Below are 23,076 nucleotides of genomic sequence, written 5' to 3'. Positions count from 1 at the left end.
ACTTGTCAGTGACATAAACATGGCTGAATAATCTTCACGAGGTTTAGCGCTACAAAAGGACCTCTTTCGTATTCTTCACACTTCGTACTAAAAATTAGCGAACGTTACGATAGATAATGATTAACATGAAGCTGTTGTAATATTCCAGGTGTTGAGTGTGGGAGCGCTGCGGGCGGCCGGCGGCATGCGCGTGCTGCTCCCGGCACTGGCGGCGCTGCTGGCGCGCGCGCTGGCCTCGCCCCACGAGCACCGCGCGCGGCACCACGCGCCCGACCACGCCGCGCCCTACCACGGCCACGGGGAAGCCGTCCGATACAACCCCGAGCTCGACACCATCCTGCCGCGCCTCGAGCCCGAGACCTCGTCCAAGAGGGCGCGCTTCGAGGAGGAGACCTCCTCCAGGAGAGCCGAGGAGAAGCTCTCCAACCATGACCGCGAGGAGCTCGCGGCCGATCAGCCGCAAATGGGCCCCGAGGCCGACGATCCCCTCGTGGTGCGTACGCGCAAGGGCAGAGTGAAAGGAATCACCCTCACCGCAGCGACGGGGAAGCAGGTCGATGCGTGGTTCGGGATCCCGTACGCCCAGAAACCGTTAGGAGACTTAAGATTTAGACACCCCAGACCGGTCGAGAGCTGGGGCGATGAGATTTTGAATGCGACGACGTTGCCGCACTCGTGCGTTCAGATCATAGATACCGTGTTCGGTGACTTCCCCGGCGCGATGATGTGGAACCCGAACACGGACATGCAGGAGGACTGTCTGTATATAAACATCGTCACGCCCAAACCCCGTCCGACCAATGCAGCCGTCATGTTATGGGTTTTCGGCGGCGGGTTCTACTCAGGTACTGCCACGTTGGACGTGTACGATCCGAAGATACTCGTATCCGAGGAGAATATCGTGTACGTGTCCATGCAGTATAGAGTCGCCTCACTTGGTTTCCTATTTTTTGATACTCCCGACGTTCCCGGAAACGCCGGAATGTTCGATCAGCTGATGGCTCTGCAGTGGGTGAAAGATAACATTGCCTACTTCGGTGGCAACCCTCATAACATAACCTTATTTGGTGAGTCGGCCGGTGCAGTGTCGGTATCCCTGCATCTGCTGTCTCCACTTTCACGTAATTTGTTTTCACAAGCCATTATGCAATCCGGTGCCGCTACCGTACCTTGGGCTATAATCACAAGGGAAGAAAGTATTTTACGTGGAATGCGTTTGGCGGAGGCCGTACATTGTCCGAGTTCGAGGACCGATATGGGCCCTATGATCGAATGTTTGAGGAAAAAGAGCGCCGACGAGCTAGTAAATAATGAGTGGGGCACTTTAGGTATTTGCGAGTTTCCATTCGTTCCGATCATCGATGGATCCTTCTTAGATGAGATGCCGAGGCGATCGTTGGCCCATCAGAACTTTAAGAAGACTAACATCCTCATGGGTTCTAATACGGAGGAGGGCTACTACTTTATCCTCTATTATCTCACCGAACTGTTCCCTAAAGAGGAGAACGTTGGAATCACGCGAGAGCAGTATCTTCAGGCGGTGAGAGAACTGAACCCGTACGTTAACGATATTGCGAGACAAGCTATCGTTTACGAGTACACCGATTGGTTGAACCCCGAAGATCCCGTGAAGAATCGAAACGCTTTGGACAAAATGGTGGGGGATTACCATTTTACGTGCGGCGTCAACGAATTCTCCCATCGGTACGCCGAAACCGGTAACAACGTGTACACGTACTACTACAAGCATCGCAGCAAAAATAATCCCTGGCCGTCGTGGACGGGGGTGATGCATGCCGATGAAATCAATTATGTCTTCGGGGAGCCCCTCAATCCGGGAAAGAATTATTCGCCTGAAGAAATCGAGTTCAGCAGACGATTGATGCGTTATTGGGCCAACTTCGCTAGATCTGGGTATGTTAATTTGCTCTAACTAATAATGTTAATGTATGTTTGTTTACTTGACCTCGATTGAAGCTGTGTTTCGATACAGTGAGCATTCCCTAACCAAGTAATGACAAACTTTGCTTCTGACTTGTTTTAATACAGTAAGCATTCGTCAACCAATTAATGAATTATAATCGTTGTTGCTTCTGACTTGCTTTTATCTTTCTCAAAAATGAAGCTGCTTCTCGCGTTGTTCAGCTCCCAGCGAGGGCGTTTGCTCACGTATGCTTGCTGAAATTTTCTCTCTATCATTTCGGTTTCCATGTCATTCCAGGAATCCGTCGATGAACGCGAACGGGGAGATGACGAAGGTGCACTGGCCGGTGCACACCGCGTTCGGCCGCGAGTACCTCACACTCGCCGTCAACTCCAGCTCCGTGGGCCACGGGTTTCGCGTCAAACAGTGTGCCTTCTGGCAGAAATACTTACCTCAACTCATGGCTGCCACTAGTAAGTTTTTATTTAATTTATTTATTTAATCATTTATCTACACAAAAACTGTTTACAGTAAAAGGCTTAAACTAGAAATACATTTTAGTACAAATGTACTACTACTACTTATTCTGGTTGGAATCTCTTTTATCTTTATTTAAAGATTGTAGAAGCCTAAAATTTAAAGCCCTCTAGTAGATATATGTTTTTCCCGGCTATGATAGAAGGAGGGTTACTAAAGGGAGGGTACTACGATAGAGGGAGGGAGGGTCACAGCATACGTCATAATCCATACTAATATTATAAATGCGAAAGCGTGTCTGTCTATCTGTCTGTCTGTTACCTCTGCACGCTTAAACCACAGAACCGATTTTGCTGAAATTTGACATGCAGATACTTTGAGTCCCGGGAAAGGACATAGGATAGTTTTTATCCCGGAAAATGTACGGTTCCCGCGCGATAAATGAGTTTTTTTTTTAATAAGGGGGCAAACGAGCAAACGGGTCACCTGATGGAAATCAACTTCCATCGCCCATGGACACTCGCAGCATCAGAAGAGCTGCAGGTGCGTTGCCGGCCCTTTAAGAGGGAACAGGGTAATAGGGGAGGGTAGGGAAGGGAATAGGGGAGGGTAGGGAAGGGAAGGGAATAGGGGAGGGTAGGGAAGGGAATAGGGTAAGGGATTGGGCCTCCGGTAAACTCACTCACTCAGCGAAACACAGAGCAAGCGCTGTTTCACGCCGGTTTTCTGTGAGAACGTGGTATTTCTCCGGTCGAGCCGGCCCATTCGTGCCGAAGCATGGCTCTCCCACGAATATATATATCCCAGTTTTGGCGCAACGGTGTTGCGGGCGTCATCTAGTATAATATACTCTCGAATCCATCAAGCAAGCCGTCGGAGCTCTGACAGCTTGATGGATTTTACCTTGAGAGGTGTCTTTAGGTTCTTCTTCACTGTGAAAGTGAAACACGGTAAATCAAAATCGGTCCATATGACTTCACAGTCTTATATTGTAAGAATATGGTTAGTTTTTAAAATAGGATATCAAATAATTAACATTTCGCAATAATATTTTTTCAGGTAAACCAGAACCTCCAAAGAACTGTACCAATGTCGGCATTTCTTTGCGGCCTTCGTATGTAAAACTGTCTGTTAGTGTTACTCTAATCGCTGGTTTAGAAATAATTATGTTTAAATATAATTGAGATATTATAAGAATATATTATATGGGTAACTCTATAATGTTTTCGTTCGTTGGCTTATCTATGTTATTGTATAAGATTTCGGGACGTCAACGACCTCCTTGCGCTTAAATATCGCTTTTGATTTAACTATAAGATCTACGCCATTATTTTGCTTAGTTCGATCGAATATGTCCATTAGATCGGTATAATACAGCGAATGTGTGGTCTGATATGTTCTGTCAAATGTATTATTTTTATATGTAACGTTAAAGTGACGCTTTAGTTCTAAGAAACGTTTGATGTTATATTGCTGTAAGTTATGTACAATAATATAATTTGTTACGCACCCTCCGTTTTTTTATTGTACTTTACTTGATGTTATAAGAGTGATGCCTCTATCTACATATCACTTGTTAAGAGATTATAGAACTATGTAGTACTAATTCTGTCGTAGCTGTAAGCCTCTACATATCTTTCGAAGTAGGTAAGGCAATGTTCGGTGAATGTAAAGGGAGTGAAATAGAGTTGGGTACTGTGGTTGGGTAGAATATGCGTGGGATAGAGAGTTGCTCCCCTTGTATTTTGCTGCGGTAAGTTCAAAAGAGTTATACTGAACATGCACTTGATTTTTTGACAGCGAAGTTCGAAATGCAAAATAGAATTTGACAAACGTCATCGCCGTGAGTTTTTCCTGCGATGCCTTTTTTTTTAGCCTATGCTGTTCCACTGCTGGGCAAAGGTCTCCTCCAAGGTCTTCCATTGTGCTCGCTCTTGTGCCACCGCTGGCCAGCCTGGCTGGTATGCTTCCAGCTCATCGCGCCATCTTTTTCTAGGCCGGCCGCGGCGGCGGTGTCCATCTTTCGGTACCCACTCTGTTGAGCGGGTACCTTATGTCAAATTTTTTGTTTGGTTTTCGAGCTTCGTTAACCAAGTTTTCGAACGACCTGCTGCGAAAACTCAACACCACTCTGCTTCAAGCAGGTTTTGAAACACTTGCAGCCGTATACGGGAACATGTAATAATAACCTGACTTTAATTTATCTTTGTTATTGTATCGGATCGAGAGGATTGGAAAACTTTGGGGGAGGCCAGTGGGACAGCACAGGCTCTTTAAAAAATGTAGAGTTTGATAGAAAATGAGCAGAGTTTATATCAACATCTTCATGAAATAAAACTCTTGCGCCTATCACAGATCGTACCCGGGGAGTAAAAGTCGTGTGGCGCCTCTACTGCAAAACATATCACGCATAGATGTGTATGTTGTAGCCTTAGCGTAAGTAGGTGTAAGCTAGATCACTCCATAACTCTGTAGTGGACCAATATTAGAAAGTTGTACGACGGGCGACGGAACATTGGGCTACGAGACAGTTTCAAATTATTTCAGTATATTAGGAGGTAAATTAGACTATAATCCTTTCGGCGGTCATCTGGAATGTATAGTTATTAGACTTAGAGTATTAGGTATTAGAAGGTAGAATCAAAAGTTCAGCTTTCGAATATTGGTAATTCATAATTTGTGGTTCAAAATACATTAGTACAATATTGTAATTTTAATGTTATTCGCGTTTTCTTTAGCTAAAATCATTTGTAAATAGATGTTAGAGGTAGGTTCTGCGGCCCTATTGTTTGGGCGCGCCTCGGCACAGTCCGCTAGTCGAGGTGAGCTGATCGTTGTACTCGTTAGCACTTCTGTGAGGCATTGTACCTGATAGTGAAGTTTGACTTCTGACGACGAGTGACTGCGAGTACAGTGATGCGATTAAACGCTTTTGTTATATTTAATTGTAATTAAATGTATTGTCGTTGTAAGAGTGTCGTTGACGGTATGTCCATCGATTTTTGACATTTCAACTGTCATTGTCGTTGCGCTCGTGCTAAAATTTTACGATAGATTATTATTATTATTGCTGCGACTAGCTTTTGTAAAATTGTATCATCCATTGTAAAATTAGCATAATTGCAACATTGACAGTTGAAATGTCAATGCATGGGCGTACCGTCAATGCACACCGTAAGCCATGAGCTGTGTTCTGGTGTGCGATTCCTACAGTCATCAGGACACGGTTGCGGTCGTGGCATGTAAGGCCGTTGTCATACTAGCAGTTGGCGAGCGACCTCAGGGTAGAGCGTGCACGAAGCGTATACGTCGTGTAATCGCCACGACTGCGTACCGTGGACGTCGCGGACACGCAAAGTTTTCATCGCGAGTTGCAGCGAGTTATCAAAACATAGAACGCTGCTATCTCATACCGCGACGCATCTGCGGCGTATTCGCTGCACGCTCGCGGCTCATTCGCTGCGTGCCCGTCCTGTCCTTAAGCCGCTCGCCAGCCGCTCGCCAGCCGCTAATATAATAAGGCCCCTAGATAAGTTTATGTTTTACTTCAATATTTCCTGAGTACGCTTGTAACCCGCGTATATATACCTATAGAGTGCCTCTTGTTCACTTTTATATATCAACTAGCGGTATCCGTAGATGTAGGGTTATATATAATTGCACGTTATTTTTTTATTATAAAAGGAGCGACCTGCGTAGTGCCAAAGCAAATCGATCACGATAAAAAGTTTTTACAATCATAGCAAAGATTTGTAAATATCTGATTGTTTTATCATAATTTGTTGTTGTATTATTTCACGTGTTTTAGGTTATGTTATGTAATTTTGGCAAGATATAAATATATACAGAAGAGAACAAATAAAATTACACACAGAATACAGATGCAAATTTTAAGCGTCCGACGTTACTTATGCATACTTTTGTTCCCAGTTGTTCTGAATTGACGCTTATGTGTGCGTGCGCTTATTCCGGCACTCTAGCTGCTCTACTGTGTACATTTATATTGTGCTTTTAATATGAATACAACGTAAATGCTGAAAAGACAATAAGCTCGACTTGATTTGCGCGAGAAGGACTTTTCGTTAGTTGACTTTTGCAACATTAAAATAATTAATAGTAATAGTCGATATCTATATTATCATATTCTTTATCTTTAAGTTTTGCAGGTGCGTTACATGTTTTGATAATAATCACCAAGTAAACTTGTTCGCAAATCGCAATCACAATTCGCAAAAGTGCAATGATTGTAAAATTTTACTTTGTATATATAAATATTGAATGAGATGTCATAATCATTGTGTGGATGTATACAATGTTGTCTAACATAATATTTCCTATTAAATAATTATTACTCAATTTTTTTCGTTTATCGTAAAATTATAGACACGCCTAGAGACTCATTTCTAAGGATTGAGTAACCTTTTGATCTTACTTTTTAGATATGCTATAAATTAGTATTTTATAAGAAAAACAATATGGAAACAGTGATAAGTCGCACGGACGCTCCCAGAGCGTTTTGTGATTACTTATTCAATAAAAAAATTGGCAGCAAATGTATAGAGTTTATGTAAATATACTATTATTTAATATTGATATGACTTAGGCGATTTTGTACATCCATACATCATACAATTTTTGATTAGTACCGGATTGGGGCAGGGGTCGGCAATCTGTGGCTTGCCAGCGCCTATCTGCAACTACAACTCTTTATGTCAGCAAGTAATTAATACCAAGTATAGCCCCCATATACAGGGAGGCCGATAAAACCCGTCTTATTACATTATGATGTATTTCTAAGCGTGTGCACAAGTTCGGTAAGATCACCCTGTGTCAATCCTCAGGGTTATTATGTACGTTGCCTGTCGCAACTGGCATTTGACAGTAAATATTGCACGATATAGCTGTCTCTCCAACTAATTCCTTTTTTGATAGACAGCAAGTATTGTGCAGTATCTGCCATCAAGCTGTTTTTTATCTGCCGCAAAACACATATAAATCACCCACGGATTCTTATGTCCTTAGACCTTCTCCTTCTAGATACTCCAAATATACACCTTATTGTCCGCAGAAAAACAAAAATCTCATTAGATTTTGAAACTTGTTCAACTTAAAATTGAAGTTCTTTCAACTCAAAAGGTTGCCGATCCCTGGTTTGGGGGCGTTTGCTTCGCTGTACGTACACGACGGCCTAACGTAGTAAGCACGGGCCTATATCGCTGTTGTTTTGTTTCTAGTTATATTTTAAAATTCTAATAGACGATGTAAGTTACTAATAGATAGTACCGCATTATTGAATGTTTGCAAAATTTGTGTTTTATTATAAATATAAACGCTTGTATATATATCACTTGTTTTTGTTACCTCTAAAATCTGCGGGTCTAAAATGGTCACATTTAGCAATACCTCTCAATCAATTCAGCAAATGAATTGTCAAAACTGTCAAACTGACAAAATATGTCAAATTAGTAGGAATTACTAAATATGAATTGCAAGTAGACTTGCATTTTGCGATTTTAAAAGAATGAATCATAACATAATTCATAATATGATTCTTCAAAGCGACCATTTTAGCCCCGCAGTACTCTATTTTTTTATGAAATAAGGGGGCAAACGAGCAAACGGGTCACCTGATGGAACGCAACTACCGTCGCCCATGGACACTCGCAACATCAGAAGAGCTGCAAGTGCGTTGCCGGGAATACTTACTTTGACCAATGTGAGTAGTGTTACTATCCTTGCGGTGGACTTGACTCTTGTTTTCTCAGGGTCAATTCAGACCGCAACACGACGCGTAGATGCATTTCTAAATTTGTATGGATTTGACAGATTTGAATTGCGTCAGACGTCTTGCGAATCTGTCAAATCCATACTAATTTAGAAGCGTCGCGTTGAGTTCTGGTCTTCCTCTTCCCACACAGCAGTTATATAATGTTAGATACATTGACGGCATAACAATTGAAAATCTATTGTGTCTGAGATACCCACGATGGAGGTGTTAAGTTTTTCACATAGCTTCTAGACTAGAAAGGTCAATGACCACTGGTGCCACCTTAAATTTTACTGACTATAGTTACAAATCCGATCGATAAGGTCACAGACTCCTGAGGTGAAAGTGCACAAAGCTGTTAAAGTTCTTGCTTCAGAAAAAAAAATGGGACTTTGTACAGTTATATTAACCTGAGAACTTACACATCTCAGTTGTAGAAACTTAGTACAACTCTCGAAAATTGGACCCGTTTTGTGCCCGTGGTATGCACGAGTCCGATCAATTCGGCCTGTCATCAGTCAGACCGGAATCCGGATGGATCGGCCTCCCGTATGAGGGGCTCTTATCGCTCGTCTTATCAATTTAATATCTCATCTATTGTCAATTATATTGTTTGCCCCAGAAAATGGCCTTGGTTTGGAATTAGACGCAATTTGTCAAAGTTATTGACATTTATGATAGTAATATAATTTTTCATTTTCCGGTCACGTCTACCAATTAAATGCCTACTACGCTTCGTTTTGTTGACCTGATAACGCATCATTTTCGTTAATTTTCCATTGACAGGGCTGTAACGTCGAATTTGGCCATATTGCACAATATCATATTTTATGAGGCAGTTGTTTCAGGTACAAGTTGGAACCGAGTGACACGCGACAACTACAGACGACGTGTCGTCGCGACACTACTGGTTTCTATGTGTTTCTATAAAACACCCTCCGCAGCTAGCGACACGAAGCTAGCGACATTTATTCATAGAAATACATAGAAACCAGTAGTGTCGCGACGACACGTCGCGTCGTCTGCTGCCGCTTCAAGTAGCCGGCTTCCAACTTGGAAACCAACCAACCTTTATGGTAAATGAACGAATGAACTTTAAAAAAAAAACCCTATTTGCAACTTCATCAGAATGCAAAAAAAATTATTAAATCGATCATAAAACTGAAAGTTCTAAAACACTTTTCATCATGAAATAGATAAACCCTTCAACATTGCGCAGACTGATGACGATAAACTATTGTTAATAACACTCTTGATTATGTCAGCTTTTAAACTATGATACACGCAGACAGACAGACAAACAGACACGACAAACTTATAACACCTTACACCCTTTTTGGTCGGATTCATAATATTTGGTGACGATACCACAGTATTACAATATTATCATAATACTGCGACGATACTCAAGACGGAGACAATATTAATATCATACAATTTTTTTTATATTTAAGGCAACGTACTTGCAGCAGTTTTATAGAAATAGCTTTTCAGCAGGCGATCCGTTTTCACGTTTGACCCCTTTTTATAGAAAAAGTAGGGAATTAAGAACCACATTTAGACTTCTTGTAGCATAGTTTTCGTGAAACCTCAAGTGGCCAGAATCAGAGTAAATAAAAGATAAGGAAAAATCATAATCACTATTTTATCAATTGTTGTTACAAGATTATTGGCAATCAACAGATTTTAATCACAATTTTAATTCATATAAATATGTTGGGATTATTATATTTTCGCAGTCTGCGATAAAATAAGGTAAGTTACTTTTTATTAAAATTATTGTATTATTATGATTTATTAATAAAGACTCTCGTAGAATTTCGTGAAAGAAACAATTTTTCTACAATTTTAACATACAACTTTTTTAAAGTAATTTTGTGTGTGAGGTTACTACTTACTACAAGTATTTTGTAATAATGGTTGTAATTAAAGCGCTCCTATAATACTTTTGTCTGTTAAAAGGTTGAATGACTCTTAAAAGACTTAGAAAATTTGTTCAATTATTAAAATTAATGGTGGGCATAGTAATCAATAGTTATAAAATTACAGGCAAAATGAAATCCTTCGCATTAGCGTTCCTAGTTCTCGTCGCGGGCGCCGTTGCCCTCCCTCAATATGGAGAAGGTATGTACCATCGAGGAAATTGAAAAGTTGGCAGGCAGTCGTTTGGTCGGTTCATGTCAATTTAATGTTAATTGTGTGATGTGTCGGCTGGATTTGACATTAGCGAACAAAGTAGCTCCGCCATCTGTGTATGAATCACATTCTCTTACGGCCGTTCCCGATATTTGATCTATCTCTGGTTTTGCCCTACTAGAGAGAGGAATAGCTCACATTAGACTTTAGAGACATATATTTTATGTCAATTCAATGTTAGCTACGATCGGTATGTCAAACCAGAGATAGATTGAATATTGGGAACAGCCGTTAAAGTACTATGTGCAATAGTTGAAGTAACTTTTATATTTTGTTGTAGTAATTAGATGGACATGATAAAAGAGTAGAATTTTTATGTGAAGGTGTTCATGGAATTTTGATGTGAATATAAATGTTAATTCTCATTTTGCGATACATATTCAAGATACAAATTATTATGCATAACTTAAATTTATAAGTTAAGATTGATTATAGCTATAATTAAAATTAATCCTACATCAAAGTGAAAAAACTATTGTTAGGAATGTAGTTTGTGTTTCTATTCTTAAATGTTGGGAGAATTACGATTTCTGATCAGCACAAAGTTCGTATTTAAAGCTATTCTTGAAGATGCTTCTAATTTAAAATTTCTTTAACCTCCTACTATTTTTCCGCTTCTAATTTTAAATTTATTTGACCTTCTACCCTCTTCCAGTCCATGTAGTGGACTCGGTCGACGCTGCGGAATCCCGCGAGGCTCGCCTGGTGTCGGGCGCCATCGTAGCAGCCATCCAGGAGGTCTCTCAGAGGATTCGTGATGCTGGCCTCGACCCCGTGCTGGTGGACAGGGTTGAAGCCAACGTTGTCGTCGTCCCCCTGTAAGTATAGCTGGAAACAGGCTCGAATGAATGGTCCTATCTACTGATAGGAGGATGCTAAGCCTACTGGCTTAGCATGGCCACCATAGAAAGGAATTAATAGTGTCTCTCGAAGATGCTTGATTGAAAACGTCACACAAAAAAGGAGGGCGAAAAAATTGGTTTTAAAATAATACAGCAATATCTATAGAACGCTTCGTAAGTCCTGCTAATTTTCTCGTAGGAATTGTGATTGTGTTTATTGAACATTGCCCCTTCGAATTCGAATACGAGATCTCAGGATTGAAGCGCTACTGAGATTTCTAGGTCATCAGAAGTCACAGAATTCATACTAATAATATAAATACGAAACTGTGTCTTTCTGTAGCCCAAACCTCTTAATCGCTGAAGGTATGGAGATACTTTTAGTCCCGGAAAGGACATAGGATACTTTTAATGCCCAAAAAATGTACGGTTCCCGCGCGATAAACGATTTTTGGCGCAACGGATTTGCGGGCATCATTTAGGGTTTCACAATAGCTTATAGTGCATGTCTCTAGCTCCAAGGTCATTAGAATTTTTCACATACCAGGGTCGCCGAAATCTCCGCATTCGTGGACCGGCTGGAGTTCGTCGGCCTCAGTAACATCGCCGTCAACCATATGGACTACAGCGTGCTGCTCAACCGCATGCGCTTCGACGTCTCCCTGCCCGAGATCAGACTGGCAGTTGGTAAGTCAATGTCATCAATATCGTCATTTACATTATAAATGCGAAAGTGTGTCTGTCTGTCTGTTACCTCTTCACGACCAAACCGCTGAATCGATTTTGCTGAAAGGTATGAAGAAACTTTGAGTTTCGGGAAAGGACATAGATACTTTTTATTCCGAAAAAAAGCATGGTTCGGTAAACGAATTTGTCATCAATATCGTCAGTATCGTGAATATCGTCAATATGATAATTAAAAAAATTACATTAATACTGATTGATACCTTGCCTTTCACCGTCAACTGCTAAACGTAGGTTTTCACTAAAGATCACCAACTATCCTGGTCTTATTACACACTATTATGTTAATTACTATTTCAAAGAAAAAGTATAACTTCAGAGCTATGCACCGTACTAGAATCTAGATGACTATCCTAATACAATATGGTAATCAATTTTCAGGTAACTCCGCTCTCCACCTCGTGCTCCTCGGCAACAGCGCCGCTGACGCCAACTTCAGAGGAACGTAAGTGTAGTTACATACATCAGGGTGGGATGCACCAACTTACTTTAACTATTACTTTAACTTTAACCATAACAAAATATCAAGTGAACTGTGAAATTCCTAGTAGGTAGAAGTCCATAATGGACGCCATTTTTGACGATAACCATAACCTTAACAATAACTATGCCTCTGGTGTAACCCACCCTAAGAAAGCAAGCACTGAAAAAAATATATTGGTCTATCGTTGGCGCTCTGCGTCGAAACGAAGCGAGATTTATGTAAACAATAATCTTATCGCAACAATAATACAGTTGATAAGCGAGTCCGTCCAGTAAAGATAAAGGGCTTCTCCTTACGTATCAATCAGTATTAATGTGATTTTTTTATCATATTATTACTACGAATTATAAAAAACTATTTATTATTCGTAGATAATATTATGCAATTAATTATCTTATCATGTTATGTCTTATCTAATAAGAAACCATGAATTAAAATCACTTTAGATAAGCAGATTTGCAAAAAGAATAATCACAAATTTTAAATTACCCTTATCGCTTTAGAATTTAAATTATTAACATTGTTCTCATTGTCTTTACTTCTACTTCGTCTTCTTCTGGTCCGGAGTCAAATGATATTCACAAAGAGATGGAATTTGAACATAATAATAATAAAATTGTATCGTTGCTACTGTCAGTTAAATGTATGTATATATATATATATATATATATATATATATATATATATATATATATATATATATATATATATATATATATATATATATATGATGCTATTTAAAATAATATATTATATCGGCTCCAACGATGTTCATATTTTCATGAAATTTAGTATATAGGGTGTTTCGGGGGCAATAAATCGATCTAGCTAGGAATCATTTTCAGAAAATGTCTTTTTATTCGTGTTTCATCGATAATCGATAAACTGTAAAATATGACTCTTCCTGACATCTATTGGCGAATAATAATACTATTTTGTTAGCAACTAATTGTTTTAACGACCAGTAGATGGCGTGATTAAGTAACACGAAGTCAATGAGTGTTTGCTATACCGAGCAAAGCTCGGTCATCCAGGTACTATATATTAGCTCCCATTCGTTGTACTATTACAACTGAAACTGTCAAGTAATTACCAAGAAGTTTGCTTTTGGAATCTTCTACAGGGTGTAACAAAACTAAGTGATAATACTTTAGGGTGTACGTGTTCTCCCTCTCTCTCTACACGGATGTAGAGAGTTTTTTTTGACCAAAGCAATTGTTTTTACTTTTGTATGGGTAAACTCGTGGCGCTGAGACTCATACAAAAGTGAAAAAAAATTGGTCTTTTAGCGCTGCTACTTTCGGAGTGAACTCTCCACAAGGAATACATACACACCCTAAAGGCTACAGTATTATCACTTAGTTATCTTACACCTTGTATATGAGCCGACACGTTAATATGAAACAGTTTTTGAATTATGAGGGGATCAAAAGTGGTTGCAAATGGTTCGTGTTAAATTACACACAGTGCTTGCTAGTTCTGTTATACTTGAGGTTGGCTTGAAACGCTACGCGTGTCTAGCTAAGTTCAAGCATCAGCTTAAATATATCAATTGGCTCTCATTCGTTGTACTAGTACAACTGCAAGGGTCAATTCATACCGCAACGCGACGAGGCGAGGCGAGGCGCGGCGCGGCATTTTGTATGGATTTGACAGATTTTAATTACGTGAGACGTCTTGCGAATCAGTCAAATCCATATATGTTTAGAAATGCATCTACGCGTCGCGTTGCGGTCTGAATTAACCCTTACTATCAAGTAAATATCATGAAGATCTTCTAAAATGTTCTATATCGTTATCCGACATGGGCATAGACATAATATATAGCATTATATTATGTCTATGGACATGGGCATTGTCCAAAAAAAATCACATGTACTTTTTATATTTTTTTTCGATAAAATAGGGTATTTTAAGAATATAAATTAAATAATTTTGAAATTCGTTGGCTAGTTTTTTCTCAATAAATTTTTAAAGTTTCGCTCTGACGTCATCATCGGCCGCAATTGACCTCTGCAGTATGTTTTAAATTTCCTTTGAATCTTATTTATAATGCCTGGTTCGTCAAATGCAAGTTCTCATCATGTGAAAGCTGATACGAGAAGCTTACCAAAAGTTCGAAACGTAATGTTGGTCGAATTTATTGCTAATTTAACGCCATGGAAGGTCAAACAAAGGGTAAACATATTTGTTCAAAAATATAAGTAACTAATGGGTATTTTTTTCGTTTATAAACAGAAAAACGATCACTGACCTTATTCCTCGAAATGTTTTTGTAATGAGCAAAATTTAAAAAAAATGGACAATCCCCATTGCAGCGGCTCCGTACGCCAGATCCGACTGGCCGGTGAGGTCCGCGTGAACATCGGCATCATCTCCGGCATCAGCATCCGCAGCCTCGAACTCTACTTCAGCGTTGGCCACCTAGAGGTAATCATCATATAATCACCTTAGTTATTAGAAGTTGCACCATTATTAACTTCATCATCAATGTTTTTAAAAGTTGAAAAATGACCTTTACTATTAAAAACCGTATCATTTTTTTAACGTTATCAAGATTGACATTTTTAAAGATTTAGGGCCTGTTTCACCACTTTCTGATAAAGTGCCGAATAGGCTATTGACAACTTTTTTGACAGATTCTCCATACTTGATCTGTCAAGTTAATTGGTGGATAGCCTATTCGTCACTTATCAGGAAGTGGTGAAACAGGCCCTTAGTCATTTTTAATTTCTGATGTTTTAAAAATTGAAAATAATACCCGTGTGCAACCTTTAGGTAATAATTATAATTATTTTAGGTAGACCTACCAGGATCTGATGGCAAATTTTGATTGCAGTTTTTCAAAAAATATCCTTGATCATTTAATACATTTTTATATTTGCATGTTTCACACACAGAATAAGCCGCTATAAGGAGAAAAGGGTTCAAAATGTTTTATTCCAACTACCCTGGTATTGTTAGAGTCAATTTATTTCTCACTTTTTGCCATCAGATTCTGGTAGACCTATAGTTTGATAATAATAATTATAAGAAGATGCAATAATTTGAGATTAATTATTATTATTATACATCTTCATTTTAAAAGCTTCAGCCTGTTTTATTAGACAATTATTATTCAAAAAAAAATATTTTTCGTTTGGAGAACAATTTAGTCTGTTTTATCATAATAATTATTAAATTAATAATTTTTAGTCGCAAAACTATTGTATTGCAAACAAATGGCAAAAATTAGTTTTATTATTTTTAGTTTTTATAGATGAAAGTACTAGATAATATACTTAGTAGGGACGTCAACATGCTCCAGGGGGGCAGCTGCCCCCCCCCCCCCCCTGCCCCCCCTCGGTACGCCCATGCCTACTGATACGATTTTGATTTACGAGTCTACTTGATTAGTTTCATAAGCCGCAGCACGATCGTGCGCTAGTACCTATACCTAGCTGTCAGAAGTAGCAAAAATTTTGAGATCGAGCTGATTCGAATCTGATTATATCAGGAGTAAGGCAGCAGATTTTTATCCAATGGTTAATCAAGGCGAGCGAAGCGAGCCCTTTTATATCCCACAACCTGAGCACTTTTTGTGGTGCACTTTACGGAAAAACTGATTTGTGCATTAACATAGTAATTTTTAATTAAAGTGTTATCATCGGTCAGTCAAGGTTTGGTTACTATTAAAATATTAAAAAAACTGCCTTAAAGATTATTACCATGTAGAAAAACGACGCGAGCCCTCACAAAACTCGGCTTTTAGCTAGTTATACCTATTGTATATTATTTTTACACAAGCCATCTAAGGCCGACCATAGACGGACCGCATTTTGCAGTCAAAACCGACTGCAAAATGCGGTCGCCTCACGGCAATCTGCAGTTTCCATACTAAATTCATATCCGCAATACACGGACCGCTCGAGCAGTTCTTGAGCGATCAAAGCGGTCGTTCAACGCGACCGCTCTAGAGCAGTCTATCCCGACTGCAACTTGTGGTCCGTCTATGGCCAGTCTTTCCGCGTATATTATTGAACAATCGATAATAATAATATTAAACAATACTAAACCAAGCAATGTCTGTTTCAGTCCGACGTGCACCTGAGCATCCTGGGCTTGGACCTGTCCCGCCTGGTCAACACCATCGTCAACGACACCATCCCCGCCTTCCTCTCCAAATACCAGGTGAGAAATTGTTTATAGGTACAACTTGTCTGGACGTACAACTGAAGCCGGATCTAGGTTATAATTATAGGTAAGACACTTAGGTGGGATTTCACCAAACACACATAAAACTTAGTTTTATAAAACTTAGTTCCTATTGAACGCGTTCATGCTGCGACGTAAATCTCGTTTTGTTTCGATTGGATTTCACAAACTTCTTTTGATCGCGATTATTAAATCTAAGTTTACGTGACGTCATGCGATTTTTTACACGTTTTCATTATTTTAAAGCCTTTTCACGTTAATTTAACTACAAAATAGCAAGAAACAATACATAAACTAACAAACGCATGTGTCAAAACTGTCATCTTAACATTTATTTTGTCTATGATTTTCGTTCCATGGCGGAACGAAAAACATACAGACAGGGCTTGAACGGGTTTTATGACTTTGAACCGGTTCAGAGTGCTTTGAACGCGTTCCATTTCTTTGGTGAAATCGCCCCTTAAGTTCATACTTCTATCCTATCATTGGTCGATACTGTACTGTATTTTCAAACAAAAATCTAAGAACCCAAGTGACAGCCAACAAAACTGCAAGTTTTTGGGTTGTCTGAATAGTTTCCCATTTCGTGTCCCTGCCGCCTGCATCAGCCGTAGCTTGGGGCAATATAATATACGAGCTTTAGCCCGCGGCTTCGCTCGCGTTAAGAAGTATTATTATATACAAACTTTCATTTGAACTCCTTGGGGTTGGAATTTATCAAAATCCTTTCTTAGCGGATGCCTACGTCATATCATCTACCTGCATGCCAAATTTCAGTCCGATCCATCCAGTGGTTTGGGCTGTGCGTTGATAGATCACTATGTCAATCAGTCAGTCACCTTTGGGTTTTATATAGGTATATAGATTATGGACGCTATTAAGCATTTGTGTATCATGCCACAAATAATTAATATAGACTTAATAGTTGAATGCAATCATGTTCTTTAGATCATTTATAACAATACTGCATTCATAACTCAACAAAATGTTGTTTTTGTGGGTAATACACAAATGCTTAACAGCCATGTAATCAGGTTGGTTTTAAACAGTGGCTAGTTAAATTATACTCGAGCCAGATACATTAGATACATTTTATCGTGCCCAAGTGTGTGCACAATCCAAACTTTGTTTATAACCTACCTATTTTATTTTCCAGAACGACATCAACAATTTACTCGAGAAGATCGTCTGGGAAGTGATCGACCGAGTGATGTAAACTAATCCCTGATCTGCTACTTGATAACGTGATAATATACTGTTAAGTTTGTACATGATCCTTTTATTTCCCAAACCAAAACCTTATTGTTAAAAATATATTTTAAACTAGATGTCCCGCGCGGCTTCGCCCGCGATGATTAGGAATTTTACGAAAACCGTACATTTTACCATAAAAAATAGCTATAAGTACTCCCTTCACGTGGTCTACTCTATATAAGTGCCAAATATTGCCATAAAAATTGCTTCAGTAGTTCGTGAGATAAACCCTTTCTAATATTTCCCCCGTTTTTTCCACATTTTCCTGAGTTTCTTCGGTCGTATTAGTCTTAGCGTGATAATATATAGCCTTACTCGATAAATAAGCTATCTAACACTGAAATAAGTTTTTAAATCGGACCTGTAGTTCCTGAGATTAGCGCGTTCAAGCCAACGTACTCTTCAGGTTTATAATATTAAGTATAGATTTTTTTTAATTATCGCATGACAAACTCGAGTCTCGATCTAAAAGACTATGAAAAGTACCAATAACAGGGTCACTGAAACTCCTAAAGTTCTCTCAGCACCTTCCGAACCACGGTATACCAGGTATACCTCGGTGCAAAATCTTTTATTGGTTGCATATGCTTAGAATACTTCTCACGAAACCGAAGTCACCACATGATTCCCTATAAATTTTGAGGAGTTCCCTCGATTACTTATGGATCCTTCATCAGATCACCACTTTTGTGAATATAATACCTATATACCATGATACCCTATATACCAAAAGAAAATTTTTGAAAATCGGTTAACAAACGGAAGAGTAAACGTTAAACATAAAAAAACAAACATAACACCTCCCCCATTTTGAAAGTCGGTTAAAATTGTAGCCTATGTGTATAAGCTATATTTAAAGTTTCATTTAAATCCGTTCAGTAGTTTTTGCGTGAAAGAGTAACAAACATCCATACATCCAAACAAACTTTCGCCTTTATAATATTAATAGGATTGCGAATAACTTTCAAGGTCTGTTTGTCTGTTGGTTAGGTTAGGTAAGGTTAGTACTTAGTAGGTAGGTAGGTGTAATGTGTCAACATCAGGAAATAAAATTTGATGGGTGTCTACGCCCAACGCGAGACATCACTAGCGCGACCATCCCATCACTAGCGCGTCGATCCCAACTCTTGCGCTTCCGCAACCGCGCCGCCATCTTGTCAACCAATCTAACCTCAAGAAGATATTTTCAATAAGTGTAAATCTTACATATTAACATATGAATAAAAGTTGTGATTTTACTTGTAGACTGGTTTTGTGTGTAAATTAGTGTTTCTACATAAATCACGCTTCCTAAGAATAAACAATAGGAATAAAAAAATGTTCTAGGGATCCCGGAATATAATATTATAGCTACTTAACTATAATAATAAATTGCAAACCAATTATGGATATGGCGTAGCACCGCTACGAGGTGCTACATGAGCTCTACGCTTCACTATTATAATCCACCTCCGTGGTCTAGTGGTATAGAGCGCGGCTCTTGACTCGGAGGTCGTGGGTTCGATTCCCGCGTTGGAAACATGTTATTTCCAAGTTTGGTTAGGACAATGCAGGCTGATCACCTGATTGTCTGACAAGTAAGATGATCCATGCGTAGGATGGGCATGTAAAAAGTCGGTCTTGCGCCTGATCTCTCGCCAGTCGTGTCGGTCGTCCGTCCCACTGGGTTATGAGAGTAAAGGAATAGAGAGTGCTCTTGTGTACTGCGCACACACTTGGGCACTATAAATTACTCCTGCGTAGCTGGCCTGGTTTCAATGAAACCGGCCACCGTCACCGAAACCGGTGTGGGAGCTATTATTATAGTAGCTGTAGTGCGCGCGAAACTAGTTTGCTGCTAAGGCGCGGCCAACTAGTTCCGCGCGCACTATACCACTGTGCGACTGCTGCGAGTGTCCATGGGCGACGGCAGTTGCTTTCCATCAGGTGACCCGTTTGCTCGTTTGCCCCCAGTAGGGAGTTATTGGGCATTCTGTCCCACTTCCGTTCGCTCGCGCGCTCGCTTACTTTGGTGGAGGTGAGACAGAATGCCCAATAACTCCTGTTCGTTTATGCATCAACTGATGCTAAATGAAATGACATGCTCACGACATGCACCTCTGTCCGCTCGCGCCCTCGTCACTTTGGTGTGTCAGTGTGCCACTTTCGTTTATGCATCAACTGATGGTACATGAAATGACATGCTCATGACATATACCTCTGTTCGCTCGCGCCCTCGCTAACTTCGGTGTGTCAGTGTGCCACTTACGTTTATGCATCAACTGATGGTAAATGAAATGACATTCTCATGACATGCACCTCTGTTCGCTCGCGCCCTCGCTCACTTCGGTGTGTCAGTGTGCCACTTACGTTTATGCATCAACTGATGGTAAATGAAATGACACGCTCATGACATGCACCTCTGTTCGCTCGCGCCCTCGCTCTCTTCGGTGTGTCAGAATACCCAATAACTTCTGTTCGTTCATGCATCAAGTGATCAAAAATCGCTTCTCATCGATTATTAGATGGCTGAAAGATCTAGAGAATAGCTCTCTAGGAACATTGAATTTCGTATGTTTAAAGCTATCTCTTTATATGAGTCAACACACTGCATGATTATCATTTTGTCATAATCCACTAATCACAGTGGTCGATTGGATTAAACAGATATGAAATTTCTGAAACAAAAAGAATCACTTAAATTAGAATGAGTCTGTCCTGCAGTTAAAAATGAAGTTAAACGACATGGAAATTTACTACCAAATACCATTCTATGAAAATAAATAAAATACATAAATTTTATGAAAATTTCACTATTACATATTTAAACCGAATGTTATGTACATCCACACTTACATATAATCACCATTTAGAGTCACGAGTACTTTAAAACTACGACGACGATTTTTAATAATAACAAATTTAAATATAAAAATTCATAATATATTTCCTGTAAAACTGTTATTGCATAATATAACGTTAATATTTTCGAGATTATTTGAATAAGTCAAAGAAACATAATTAATCCATAATTTTTAGATGAAACATTACTCAAACATCCTTAGTTTGAGTAATGTTTCATCTAAAAATTATGGATTAATTATGTTTCTTTGACTTATTCAAATAATCTCGAAAATATTAACGTTATATTATGCAATAACAGTTTTACAGGAAATATATTATGAATTTTTATATTTAAATTTGTTATTATTAAAATAACTATCGGTTATTAATAATTATTCTGATTAAATAATTACCTCTAATATGTATCTACTACATAAACCTCATTCAATAAACTAGATACATTTAGATTCAAATTTACTTACAATTAAAATATAATGCCTGGTCTAATCTTTTTTCTGTGTTCCGCTGTGATTTTTGATGAACTTCTCTAATTTTCAAGCATCTGAAAAAATGAAAAAAAAATTTTTTTTTTCCATCAAACAACACACGTAAAAGTATAATAGTATTTTATGAATAAGGTAAGATATTCATATTATATTACATTATTCAATTAAATTTATAACTCATCCCTGCCATACCATGGTACGCCTGGTCTAATTGCATTAACTTTTTTTTGTAAATCATGAAGCTAATATAGGAAAATACTATTCAATAAGAGTACCACATTAGATTTAAATATTTGATGGGAAACGAATAAATATATTGGTAATTATTTAATTTTAAAATGTATCAATGTAATAAATAATGAATCGTTTTCAAAAACTAAAATATTATCAATTTAAATCAAAACTTAAATAATTGTGTAATGAATTAAATCTATAATGAATACAATAACTACTACACTTACTTTTAATTATTTCTTTATCTTCCCATACACTTTTGATGTACTGAGCTGAAACCACGATGATACCTCCGCGCACCGCGTTGCAAATGAATGAGCCATCAGTCAAGACGGGAAATCATAGGAACTGCAGAACGACTGAGTCGCTAGGGTTGTCAAACCTACTATATAATATTATAGTATCCTACTATTTTAAGGGATCAAATACTATATTTCTAAAAAATAGTAGGCGAAACTACTATATTTTGCGTAAAGCAGAACGCAGTCAAGCTAAAATGAATCTTATTCCAAAAACGTTGTATTGTATTTTGTGCGTGCCACGTGATTATTTTATTTTTTCTTTTTTTGTCATCTACTATATTTTTTAAGTTGATAACTATATATGATAAATAAGTATTATGTATGATAGAAAAAAGTTGGTAACTCTATTAGTCGCACGCAAATACATGCACACACGATGTTCCTGTGTTGAAACGTGAAGTTATCCATCCCAACATAGTGTTGCGATAATTCAAATTAATAGTTATACAAATAATCAGTAAGACATGAATAAATTCGATAAGATTTATCCAATAAAAATTAAACGATGCGTCAAATTCATAACTAAGTAAAATAAGGAATTATAAACATCGATAGACCGTGCTTGTAAATAATTTTTGAAACAAATAATTGTCACATTGATGTTGTTACGCATATTATATATGCGTAAATGAATTTAAAGGATGATAATTTTCATAATTTGATTGGAGGTAAAATAATCGTGTTTATTACCCACAATATTCATTTATAAAACTGATCGCCTCTTAAATTATCTCTTTAATCGAGTTCTCGCTTCTAGTTCACATCCCTGATCTGGAAAAAACTGCAAGCTGTCAAACAAGAATATAATATTACACATGCATACTGTAAAACCAACACTCATTTTACGGTAGGGGAGCCGAAGAGAGGATTTCTGCAATGGCTCGAGCGCGTCAGCTTATTTAATTAAGCTAATTATATTAAGCTTGTGTATGCTTCCCACATGTCTCTAGTTAACGTGGTATAGAAATCAGCTTATCTGAGTGGGGCGTTAAAAAATATATTTTTAAGTATCAAATTGTCAGAGATTAAAATAGAGAACGTTGTGTAGACCCCAAAGAAGCTATAGGTAAATGTTGGTGCAATGTAGTCGTATTTTTGCTAGAAGAACAGTTAGCTTCAGTATTGATTTGTAGTATCGACTCAAAATCTGCGTAAATACAAAAAGGCATGTTTTGTTTTAGAGCATAGTTTTTAAATTTAATTACTGAGCCCTTATTTGGGAGGACAGTTACAACGCCTCCACATAAATGGTTTTCAACTTCTTTAGAAGTACTGAAAAATATCAAGCACAAATAACAGAAGTACAATTTGCTGTGATGAGATGTAACT

At 38.4% G+C, this 23,076-nt stretch overlaps 2 protein-coding genes across 3 annotated transcripts in view; both read left to right on the top strand.

The window, feature by feature from the left end:
* Nucleotides 1-7,165, top strand: part of LOC121729746 (acetylcholinesterase-like) — a 69,987-nt gene extending 62,822 nt beyond the window's left edge. Inside the window, exons 3-6 of one of the 2 annotated variants that reach the window (XR_006035999.1) lie at nt 149-1,914; nt 2,222-2,397; nt 3,461-4,244; nt 4,445-7,165. Coding sequence is in view for 1 of the 2 variants with exons in the window: in XM_042118363.1 (XP_041974297.1) it covers nt 185-1,914; nt 2,222-2,397; nt 3,461-3,585 (2,031 nt within the window). In the remaining variant the exon portion in view is untranslated. Of the gene's footprint in view, nt 1-148; nt 1,915-2,221; nt 2,398-3,460 lie in introns of both variants that reach the window. The other variant, XM_042118363.1, reaches the window with a different exon arrangement.
* A 3,057-nt stretch (nt 7,166-10,222) lies between these two features.
* On the top strand, nt 10,223-17,875 carry LOC121729499. Its single transcript, XM_042118023.1, has 7 exons — nt 10,223-10,292; nt 11,020-11,182; nt 11,754-11,893; nt 12,332-12,395; nt 14,753-14,864; nt 16,509-16,604; nt 17,785-17,875. The coding sequence occupies exons 1-7, from the start codon at nt 10,223-10,225 to the stop codon at nt 17,842-17,844; spliced, it is 705 nt and encodes a 234-aa protein (XP_041973957.1). The 3' UTR covers nt 17,845-17,875.
* The last annotated feature ends 5,201 nt before the right edge of the window (nt 17,876-23,076 follow it).

Source organism: Aricia agestis, chromosome 8 (assembly GCF_905147365.1).
Source record: "Aricia agestis chromosome 8, ilAriAges1.1, whole genome shotgun sequence".
Lineage (NCBI taxonomy): Eukaryota > Metazoa > Arthropoda > Insecta > Lepidoptera > Lycaenidae > Aricia > Aricia agestis.
This window is presented reverse-complemented; position numbering and strand designations above follow the sequence as displayed.